Source organism: Daphnia magna, linkage group LG6 (assembly GCF_020631705.1).
Source record: "Daphnia magna isolate NIES linkage group LG6, ASM2063170v1.1, whole genome shotgun sequence".
NCBI classification, from domain to species: Eukaryota; Metazoa; Arthropoda; class Branchiopoda; order Diplostraca; family Daphniidae; genus Daphnia; species Daphnia magna.
This window is the reverse complement of record NC_059187.1, coordinates 8,967,298-8,977,551: the sequence shown is the minus strand read 5'-3', so window position 1 is coordinate 8,977,551 and position 10,254 is coordinate 8,967,298. Positions and strand designations below refer to the sequence as shown.

Here is a 10,254-nt window from a genome sequence, read left to right as displayed (position 1 = left end):
GACTGTGAAAATTGTTGCGCGATATTGTGTACGACTTACATATGAATTTCAAAGGAAATATCTTGTTTGAACTGTTACCGACAGTCAACCAATCAGCAATTGGCTTATGCAATTGTTGTTGACGTCATGGGTGCTAAACAGCAACTTTCGTTTCTCTCAGGCTTCTATTGCTCTCACTCCCATCATGGCCGACATTCGATAGCTGGCTTTCAAGGATTCACGTAGCATACAAAACGAGCACATTGCGTAGAATTTACTTGGCTGTCTCACTTTGATTCTTTTTAGTCCAGTAAAGATTTGATTCAGTTGACAGTCATCTTAACAACGGATTAATCAAGAAAGTGTTGCGAGTTCAAACGTTTCTCATTCGCCTTTTCAAACGTAAAGGAATGGCTATATCACTGAAAGATTCGCATTTGATTCCAACGAACAAGGACCTTAAATTTGCTGCATTTACCAACTTTCATTGTGCACATTTTGGTTATTTGTCTCAACATAGAAGCCTATTTGCTTATTTATCTGTTGCAGCAAAATTATGGCATTCTGAGAGAGAAAACATCTTGAAGCAAAACACCAGTGTCTGTTAAATTAGTAAGTTGTTTCAAATAACCAAATTTATCATTTTGCTTAAACTTATTTTTCTACAAATTAGTTTTCAGACAATGGATTACTTTAGGGGATCTTTTGAAAGTTACAGAACACCTGCATTCAAGGCCTGGATGAAGCCCCCCTTCAATAAACCAACCAACATGCCGTCTGTCAGCAACTGTGTTGTGTTGGACTATCCATTCCGGATAAAGAAGGGGATAGAACAACTTCCGAGCACCAAGTTTTCTCAGCCACCGCCCTTCTTAGTTGGTGGTTTTGTGGGCAGCAAAATTTGTGACAAAAATGGGTCAGTTAACTATTCAGATCTGCTTGGACAGATATTTGCCACAGTGACGTCTTTAACACCCAATCATACTCAGAGAAAACCGTACGGTGAAGGAAGTTGGCGGAGAAAACCTATACCAGCTCCTAAAAATTGTCCAAAAGTGACATCACCAATCATAAGTGAAATTCTTACTCCTAGCGTAGTGATATCCTCCCCCTCAGTGACGCAACAAACAGTTTTACCCATTTCGCCACCTATAATGCCTAATCATCAAGAAAATAAACAAAGCCCTCTCCGGACAGCGAGCGAAAGCTCGGATACCAGCTGGGCAAGTATAAGTCAAGAAGAAAACCGGAATGTGCTCATCTCTAACCCGTGGCTGAGCAACATCGTTGTTTGTGTTAGTGATAGCGATGACGAAGACGACTCTAATTCGGACTGGGACGCCGTTGAAGATTTCCAAAGCGAAAACGGGGAAGTTATCGATGACTTTAAATGGAACGGTGATTCACTTTCCCCCATATCGTCACCCATTTGCCAGACGCCTCCAGTCATAGCTGCTGCTCTAGATGACTACGATAGTGATGAGAGTGATGGAGTGTTAATTTGTTGTGGACACGGGTATATTGTCGACGAAGAAGAAGAAGCCAGAGAACGCAAATTGGCGGAGGAGCGCATTCACGATGCCAATAGAAGATGGAACCAGCAAATGTCTGCAGCTGTCGACCAACTTGACGGCATTCGAAAAAAGACGCCGCTTAAGAAGGTAAACTGATTAATCGATCAGTTTTGCCTTATTATTCCCTTTCTTTTTTGTTTCCGCGTTAATCAATAGGTTCATTTCCCTCCCGATCATCAACTTATCCGTGTGCGTCCAATGCTGACCTGGACCCATGCCCATCGTGCTGCCCGTAGAGGCGATTGGGAACGATTTGCCCGCGATGCAGACCGATTCCGGGAAAGAATCGACTCCACTGCCGCCATCCTAACTCCTATCCTTGATCCGTTACATCGCGATCGCATTCGCCAGAGAAATTTAGAATATGATATCCAGTCGGAAACAATTTGAAGTGAATGCGGGCGTAGTAAGGTATTTTTCCACGGTTTATCTAAACAGCGTTTGTGTACAGTTCTTTTTTGAGTAAAAAAAAAAAAATGCAAATTCTGTATTACTATGTGTAGGACAGTTTGTGAAGGTAATTTCATCCACTGCAAAAAAATTTTTATGTTTTCTACACTTCTAAAAATCTACTAGAGAAAACAAAACAAAAACCGTGTTATGAATCTTTCTTGGCCTTCCGAACCTAGCTTCTGTAATAGAAAACAAGTATGTTTTGCATAAAAACAAACAATTATTGTATTCATTTCAAATGTATCGCATTGGGTCAAATAATTCAACCTTGACCTCAATGGTTCTGTTTCAGATTGTGGCACCCTCCCAGACGCTTGTCAAAGGGCCTTGATTTCGAGACTCACATCTTGCTCGAATTTAAGACCCAGAAAAAAGGCGGTTCTCTTTCTATTGGACCGTTATTGACAAAAAAAAAAAACAAAAAAAAAAACAGTTATTTCCCATTTTGCTCGTTTGTTCTGGTCTTCCTCTCTCACTCTTTTTTTTTCTCTCTTTCTTGTTCGACCCCAGACAGATGGTTTTTGAATGCATTTCGTGCATGAGAGGAATTACGTTACAATCACATATGACGCAAACCGCTTCGCAAAGTAAGTTTTTTCTTCTTTTGCTTACTATACTAAGGAGCACGACTGCATGCCAATTTGGAACGTTGAACCGACTGACCGTGAAAGATGACTTATGATTTCGAGAAGGACGGGAAGCCCCTGCTGTTACAGAAACATCGAATTTCATAATTATTTATTTTTGACAGTTCAAATTTCTGTTAATCTGAATTATGATGTAACTGTAGGACGGTTGGTGTAGGCCGTCACGTATTACTGATAACGGGTGGCAATCTTTTTTTACGAGTTCGATAATTTTTTCTCCCTCTTGATTACGTGCCGTTAAAAACCGGCACGTAAGGTAGGTGCCGAGTGAGTTCTGGTTGGAAGGACGAGGGAAAGAAAGAGGAGAGAAGAGCCGCTAGTGTGGAGGCATGCCCACCTGAGGCCACGGCTACTTTATAGTTAATGGTACGGAGAAAAAAGCGGGCCTTGTTCATGTTCAGTCTCGTCTGGACAGTGGTCCTCGATGGCCGTGGATAAGAACAGCTGAAGAAAATTAATAGAAAGAGAGGGAAGCTCACCGGTTCATCTGGTTGATGCCCTCCACTCTTTCATTTACCCGAAAGATAAGGACGCCTTCTCATTCTTTTGCATATATGTATCGGATTATTCGACGGCTTTCAGGGGTGTGTGTGTGTGTGCACCTGTGTATTGGCGCTTCTTTGTTGGCCTTGTGAATGGTTCTCCTCGGATTTATTTGGGCCATATGGTCCGGATTACAAGTTACTTGTGAGTTTTATTTTATCTAATTTTTTTTTGCAAAATTTTAGTGTGATCCTTTTAGCCTTGAAACCTTCTTTGAACCCCTCTTCTTTGAGATCTAGGGGAGACGGCAGGGGGTCATTTAAATTGCTGATTTAGAGGCGAAGCAGCCAAAGATAAAATACCGTACGACGCTCCTATGTTGCTTTCTAATCATTAAAAAAGTGCGCTGCTGCATTTGCCATTAAATTCCAATTCCCCTCGTTGACGTGACGCTAATGACGAGATTGGATTGCCAACGGAGAAGTTGCGAACGAAACGTGAATGAGAAAATCCAAGAGAAACAATGAAACAGAAACGTGATTTGAAAGTGGCATAAAATTCGAGAAGAATCACTACGATTTTTCGGGATCCGCCCCAATGTCCCTGACCCATCCAAGAAAATCTGCCAAGCCTTTTTTTTCCATTAACGTCCAAAGTAGAGAGAACTTAACATCTTATAGACTTTCGTTGCCATCCCACATATGGCGAGAGAATTACCATTATTATTATTCAACATCGTAGATGCGATCTGCTGACCCAGACATTCACGATGAAAATGATCAAACACTCTCCTTACTTTCCCTTCTATCAGTTTTCACTTTAAAAAAGAATTATTTTAATGATTGCATATTTTATTCGTTAATAGTTTTGGCGTTACGAGGGCAAGTGAATCCAGCTACCAGCATTTTTTTCGTTCCGGATTCTGACGGTTGGGTTTATTATCCTGCCGTGATGGATGACCCGTCAATGGATCTCCAACCCTCGCTTACTCGACGTAACATTCGCTTTTTCCTTTGGACCAGGTAAATGTCAGATTAAAATTCCAACTATAAAAAAAAAAAAACGGGAAATGGAAAATGAGTTCATGCATTTCCCCCCTCATGGTTGATCTCTTTCACATTATCAGATCAAATGAGAAGGTCAAGGCTGTAGGGTAGCAAAAGAAGTTGCAGGCAGCAAGGTTGACCTTTTCTTGGTTGACCGATTGACGAATATTTAATTTCCGTCTTATCGCCAACAGACAAAATGCACACGTGGCCCGCGAGCTCTTTGTCGACGAATCGCGTCTCCTCCAACTGTCTACCTATTCGCCGGCCAGGTACACGAAAATACTCTTCCACGGGTTTACTAACGACGTGGTGTCGGAGTTTGTCATCCAGACGCGCAACGGTATTTCAAAAACTTTTCATCTTGTGTCAAACAAAGTATCTTGTCCGTCCCCTAACCGCCACATTTCGTATGCAGAACGTTACATTTTTTGTTTGTTTTCCTGTTCTTTTTTTTTTTTTTTTATGTTAATGGACTCAACAACAGCTTACCTGTCTGTTGGTGACTACAACGTCATTGGCGTGGATTGGAGTGAACTGGCCCGTGCTCCGTTTTACAACTCGGCCGCTACTAACACCCGTGACGTGGGTAAAGCAGCTGCCGATTTAGTGGACTTCCTTGTTAACGAAGGAACACCCATCAGCTACATTCATTTGTTAGGATTCAGTCTTGGAGCTCACGCAGCTGGATGGGCCGGAGCAAGCGTCAAAGTCGGTACACTGCCGCGAATCACCGGTATTTGCGTGTTCTTTGCAGGAAATCATTTCTTTTTTCCCGTGTTCTTGCGGTCCAACCGCTAATCCCTTTACTCAAATTCCAACCTTCTAATATATCCGCCTTCCGTATTTGTGTCACATTTTGTTCTTTTCTAGTTGTCTAGCTCTTGATTCTTAAGCATTTATCACGGACTAAAGATCACGATGTGTCGTGATGTCTTTGTCCATTGCCGCAGCATTTACGGATTTCCCCGTCTTCTTTTATTTCTTGATTTTTTAAAACATTTTGTTTATGATTCAGCATTTGATCCGGCATATCCGGGCTTCGATGGGCCTAATGCCCGACGTCGGTTGTCCAAGTCTGACGCCAAATTTGTCGACGTCATCCACACAAATGCTCGTGTCGGCCTGAGCAATGCGGTCGGCATTGAGACGCCCTTGGGTCACGCTGATTTCTATCCCAATGGTGGCTCCCGAATGCCTGGATGTATTGGTTTCTCTTTTCAAACCAGTAAGAATTACATTCATTAATTAGTGTAATTTAGTCGAAAATTAATGGAGAAATCTTTGAAAATTTGATAGATAAATGCAGTCATGTCCGATCAAGACAATATTTTGTGGAATCGATTGTCCAGCCATACGCTTTTGCTGCAGTACCTTGTTCGTCGTACAAAGAATTTATGAAGGGAAGTTGCGGCAATTGTGGCACCAATTCCACTACGAAATGCGTTTATATGGGTGAATACCTCACAACCAGGTGAGTTATTAATTGCCATTAATTATCTCTTGTTATTTAAATTTTTATTAATGGGCTCCTTTTTTATGTCGTTGTACGATAGTGCTTCCGGGTTGTATTTTCTAAGGACACGGTCTTTTCGACCCTACTCAGTGGACTAGCCTTACCCAGGAGAGAGACAACCAACGGGTTTTTAACTTCTTTTTTTTTTCTCTTCTTTTGTTCCGTTCACACTTTCACACATCCACGCATTTGTTATTCTAGTCATTGACCATGTTAGCAACCCTTTTTTCTTTCCCTCTTCCTATTTTTACCTTTTATATGCCTCGTCATCCGAGCAGAAAGCGCTCGCTGGCGTGGCAGAGGACCGTTTGCGAACGCCATTTTCGTTCCTTTTTTTTCTTCTTATTGCCGTAAGTGAAGTGTGTTCTTTTTCTTTCGAATCCATTCAGGGCTCCAGTTTTGCCATGCCAACGCTCTGCACATTGACTCTTTTATTGTCATTATTATTTATTTACAGACCCGTTCGTTTTTTCTTTCCATTTTTTTTCTTTTCTTTTATCATAGTTTCTACCTACTGACGATGACTGACTTGTCTTAACGACTATGCAATCCACTTGGGTGCGACAGTTTTTCTTTTGTACTTATGGTCGTGTCACGATTTACCTTTCCACTCGTGTTTCTTCAGTCTTCAAAGTGTCCAAAATAAAAATGCCAATTGAGGCCAGTTGCAAAAAAAAAAACGAGTACGTGACTCGAAAAATGAGAAATTTTTGGAAAATCCAACACGACTTTATGTCATGCGCAACAAATTAAGATTGGGTGTCAACTAAAAACCAGACGAATGCAAATCGTGGCAACAATGCAACCGAAAACAAACAAAAACAAAGAGCTTTTTTCTTCCACATTTCTAACTGTTTATTTCATTTACTGTTCGTTTTTCATTTTAAACTTTTTTTCTTCTTGGAAAAACTCTCGTAACAGATTGTGTCTATAAGAGTTGGTAGAGTACGGTCCTATCTTGCTGAGAGGTTTACATGGCAATGTGATGCGACGAATGGGAATCTCACAGTAGCCCCATGGCATATGGTTCCACATCGTTCGTAACCAAGTAGTAGATGCCCCGGGTTCTGTTGGGTGAGAGAGAAATCGCACGTTATTGCGGTAAATATAGACGAGGCATCGCCTGATTAACGATAAAAACTAGTTCTTCTCCCATCACATGCTACAAGGAAAAGCCATTCTTGCGAAAGAATTGAGAAAAGCTAAATTTCAATACGTGATTGCAGTAGGTTCCCCCATAAGAGCAGCCGCGTTGCCGTCACACACTCCGGCTTGGAATTCTTCGAATGAATTACACTGGACGCCCCAAAATCCGATCTCACTATTAATGGATTCATCAAAGAATAGCACTGCTCGGCTGTGATCACAACCTCTGGTTTCGCCATCTTTAAACGATTAGATTAATTAATTAACGATTAATTAGATTAATTTGTTGAATTTGACAATATGTAAGAAAGTTCGTCTGCATTTTTCACCTCGTGCTTCAGCAAGTAGACAGCCAGGCTGTTTCTGTCCTCCGTTTGGATAAAAATCAACGTGCCCAATGGCTTCTTCCATCGATACGTCTCCTAAATATATCGGTCCACTGTTAGTATGTATTATATCAACAAAATCGGCGTCACTAGTGTCCAATCGCGTTTCTGTGTCGTTAATGGAAAAACCTGGAGCAGCCGGATCTAGCCCTTATGTCGGGAGAAAAGTAATCAAAACCCATTAGGACATAAAAGAAATTTCCTGCAATACAACCTGTCTTGAATTTCAATTATATACATTAATGTAGTTACCGGTAATGCGAGGTAAATTGCCCGAAACTACAGCAGCCCCGGCACCACCAACGACATGTGCCCCCAAGCTGAATCCGATCAAGTGAAAAGAACCCAACGTTGCACCGGTATTTTCGTAAAGAAAGTCAACAAAAGCCCTGCAATTCGACAAAGATGGCTGATGGACTATTCTTTTTCTTCTCCCGAAATAGCAAACTGGGTAATATATCTTTTTTAAATTAACTTGTACCCTGTTTCCGATGCAGCCAGTGGAACATTACGTGTAACAATCGAGGGGTAGTCGATGCCCGAAGCCAATTCAACCCAGTCGATTGTTATGAAATTGCAATTTTCGCGCTGTAGAAACTCTAAATCAATTGCAGTACAGGCCCTTTTATAGAGTTCAATATTTATAGACGGTTGTAAAGGAGACTATACCATCTTTGGTATCATTGAACGTCCCCGGATCACCGTTATATCCGTGGGCCACCATTTTAGTCGGAAGAGACGCCATGTAGTTTGATTGTTGGAGGGCTTCCAAATCACCAACTCTCAGAATTTGAGGCTCAAATGGATTTTGCCTGTCGTGTTTTTATAGCCATTTTTCCTCGTCACCAATTGGTCGGAAAGGAAATGTACAATTTGTTTATTTTACTACCTTGTGTACAAGTTGAAGAAGACAGAACTCGCATTGGCAAGATACGTCTCCGTCTCTTCAACAGAGTTGTTTGCATCTGAAAATTGATTTTAAAGTGAACTTTTATGGCAGGAATCCCGTTCCAAAATTGTGAAGTTAAATTATAGAATTACCTAGAAAGTGCGACCAAACGGAACTTGTCCATAATAAGAGGGCACATGCAATAAACCATTGCGAGACGAGAGCCATGTTTTCCCCTCTTGGCGAACAAGAAAAAGAAGTAACAGTTTTTCAAGTATTTTACACAATTGAAAGTGTCCCGAGTTCAGATTGTTATCTCTTTCAGACACATGTTTGCTACGCATTATCAATGTTTTTTTTGGTTTTTTTTTGTTTTTTTAGTTTATTTACGTCTACCTGTTTTGATAACTAACTTTGAAATAGGTAGTCAAACGGAGTTCAAACTAGTTTATTTGTTGACTAGAACATATCGTCAACACTTTTGTTATAAGTGCGTCATTTTTATAGAAGATTACATTTTGAAATGGATAGAATATAGCTGTTATCCTAAAGCGTATGGAGTTTTGTCACTTGTTGCGAGATAATAGATGCCTCGAGCCCTTAAGTTAAAAAAAAATAGATATGAATATTAACTTTCAAAACCCGTCTAATAAATAAATAAAATTCTTTTATACGTGGATGGTGTAGGGTCCCCCATAAGGACGGCCTCGTTATCCGCACAAAGTCCGGCATTGAAATCCTCCTGCGTTGCGCACTCGACGGCGCGGAAACCAACTTGACTGTTGATGGACTCGGCAAAGTAAGTAACAGAACGTCCGTGATCACAACCGCCTCTTCCCTGGCCTTTTTACAGGTAATAAAAAAAAACTGCTGTTAGAAAACCATTTCGATTGATTCTTATTTTCTTTTATGGTATCTACCCGTCAATTCTATGCTATTCGCTGTGCAGCCTGGCTGGAACTGACCACCGTTAGGGTAGAAGTCAATATGTCCCATTGGTGGTAAGAAACCCAGTTCATCACCAAGTAATGTTCCACCATTCGTGTGAATGACGTCAACAAAATCGCCGTCGGTTAAGTCCAATCGCGTATCGGTGTCATTGAGGGAGAAAAAAGGTCCGGCCGGATCCAAACCTGTGGAGCATTTCTTCCAGATTACTATATCGTAACATACGTTTAACCTTCATGTAATTTTTTTACCAGTAATGCGAGGAATTCTTCCTAGAGTGACTGCCGCCCCAGCACCGCCTACGACATGAGCTCCTAAACTGTGACCCATCAAGTGAAAGTTGCCAAAAGACGTGCCTGTATTCTCGACGAGGAAATCTATGAATTGTCTGATGCAGAACATTCGGTAAGAAAAAATGATTCCTGGTTAAATTTGTGTTTTGTACTAACCCTACATGAACCGCAGCCAGTGGAACATCGCGTTCTACAATGAGAGGATACTCAATACCGGACGCCAAAACCGACCAATCTACTGCGATGAAATTACAATCCTCGCGGTATATGTAGGCTATTAAGGATTTTTTGTTAAATGGTGTATCTTTTTAAAAATTTGAAATGAAGTCCTTTACCGTCTCTGCTTGAATAGGCTGAAAGTGGGCCGGAATTCCAGCCATGAGCAAAGATCTTAGTTGGCACCAATGGGTCAAAAAAAGACAACTGAAGCCTTTCCAAGTTGTCAAGTTCAAGAATTTGTGGCTTCGTAGGATTAAACCTAATTCACGTACATTAACGAGGTATATAATAATCAACATTTTCACTGTTCATTATTTTTTAACAATTTGTTTCTTACTGTGTGAAAAGCTCAAAGACCACCGTGCTGACATTGGGGGCCCGTCCTTCGATGGAATCTTCAAATGCTATAACGAAGTTGTTAAAATTTGCATAAGTAATTCCATTATAACGAAATTACAAATTGGATAAACTTCTTTTTTTTTTACTTATGACGTAGCACCAAGTGGGAGATAATACAAACACTAAAGATGCGATCAGCAGTCGAAAGGAAGCCATTTTCGTCTCGTATTTCCGGAGCTGCAAATAACTTGGTTGACTGGCGCAGCACTGATTCAAGAGTAACATGCGGCTGGAAATATAGGCAGTGCAACCAAGTTTTGATTATTGCAAGAGGCG

At 41.0% G+C, this 10,254-nt stretch overlaps 3 protein-coding genes across 3 annotated transcripts; 1 reads left to right on the top strand and 2 right to left on the bottom strand.

Moving 5' to 3' along the window:
- The first annotated feature begins 155 nt into the window (after positions 1-155).
- LOC116925257 lies at positions 156-6,542 on the top strand. Its single transcript, XM_032931932.2, has 10 exons — positions 156-591; positions 653-1,640; positions 1,710-1,894; positions 2,520-2,593; positions 4,002-4,158; positions 4,377-4,525; positions 4,670-4,918; positions 5,201-5,410; positions 5,482-5,656; positions 5,739-6,542. The coding sequence occupies exons 2-10, from the start codon at positions 663-665 to the stop codon at positions 5,794-5,796; spliced, it is 2,235 nt and encodes a 744-aa protein (XP_032787823.2). The 5' UTR covers positions 156-591; positions 653-662; the 3' UTR covers positions 5,797-6,542.
- On the bottom strand, positions 6,529-8,432 carry LOC116925254 (pancreatic triacylglycerol lipase). Its single transcript, XM_032931928.2, has 8 exons — positions 8,272-8,432; positions 8,120-8,195; positions 7,900-8,042; positions 7,712-7,829; positions 7,483-7,619; positions 7,174-7,380; positions 6,915-7,083; positions 6,529-6,765 (listed from the first exon to the last, which is right to left on the bottom strand). Exons 1-8 carry the CDS (start codon positions 8,345-8,347, stop codon positions 6,702-6,704), a joined length of 990 nt encoding a protein of 329 aa, XP_032787819.2. The 5' UTR covers positions 8,348-8,432; the 3' UTR covers positions 6,529-6,701.
- A 120-nt stretch (positions 8,433-8,552) lies between these two features.
- Positions 8,553-10,203, bottom strand: LOC116925252 (pancreatic lipase-related protein 3). The gene is made up of 8 exons (XM_032931927.2): positions 10,065-10,203; positions 9,917-9,983; positions 9,696-9,838; positions 9,517-9,634; positions 9,319-9,455; positions 9,040-9,252; positions 8,794-8,962; positions 8,553-8,718 (listed from the first exon to the last, which is right to left on the bottom strand). Exons 1-8 carry the CDS (start codon positions 10,201-10,203, stop codon positions 8,661-8,663), a joined length of 1,044 nt encoding a protein of 347 aa, XP_032787818.1. The 3' UTR covers positions 8,553-8,660.
- Positions 10,204-10,254: the final 51 nt, after the last annotated feature.

Bases quoted from the DNA above. Each gene is read 5' to 3' on its own strand.
- LOC116925252 (XM_032931927.2), bottom strand. From the start codon at position 10,203: ATGTTACTCTTGAATCAGTGCTGCGCCAGTCAACCAAGTTATTTGCAG. The intron at 9,253-9,318 runs GTAAAAAAATTA...AATGCTCCACAG, and splicing joins AAGAATTCCTCGCATTACTG to GTTTGGATCCGGCCGGACCT. The intron at 8,719-8,793 runs GTATAAAAGAAT...TTTTAACTTAAG, and splicing joins GGGGACCCTACACCATCCAC to GGCTCGAGGCATCTATTATC.
- LOC116925254 (XM_032931928.2), bottom strand. From the start codon at position 8,347: ATGGCTCTCGTCTCGCAATGGTTTATTGCATGTGCCCTCTTATTATGG. The intron at 8,196-8,271 runs GTAATTCTATAA...ATCAATTTTCAG, and splicing joins CGTTTGGTCGCACTTTCTAG to ATGCAAACAACTCTGTTGAA. The intron at 8,043-8,119 runs GTAGTAAAATAA...AAAACACGACAG, and splicing joins TTCTTCAACTTGTACACAAG to GCAAAATCCATTTGAGCCTC.
- LOC116925257 (XM_032931932.2), top strand. From the start codon at position 663: ATGGATTACTTTAGGGGATCTTTTGAAAGTTACAGAACACCTGCATTC. The intron at 1,895-2,519 runs CATTCGCCAGAG...CGACCCCAGACA, and splicing joins GATCCGTTACATCGCGATCG to GATGGTTTTTGAATGCATTT. The intron at 4,159-4,376 runs GTAAATGTCAGA...TATCGCCAACAG, and splicing joins CGCTTTTTCCTTTGGACCAG to ACAAAATGCACACGTGGCCC.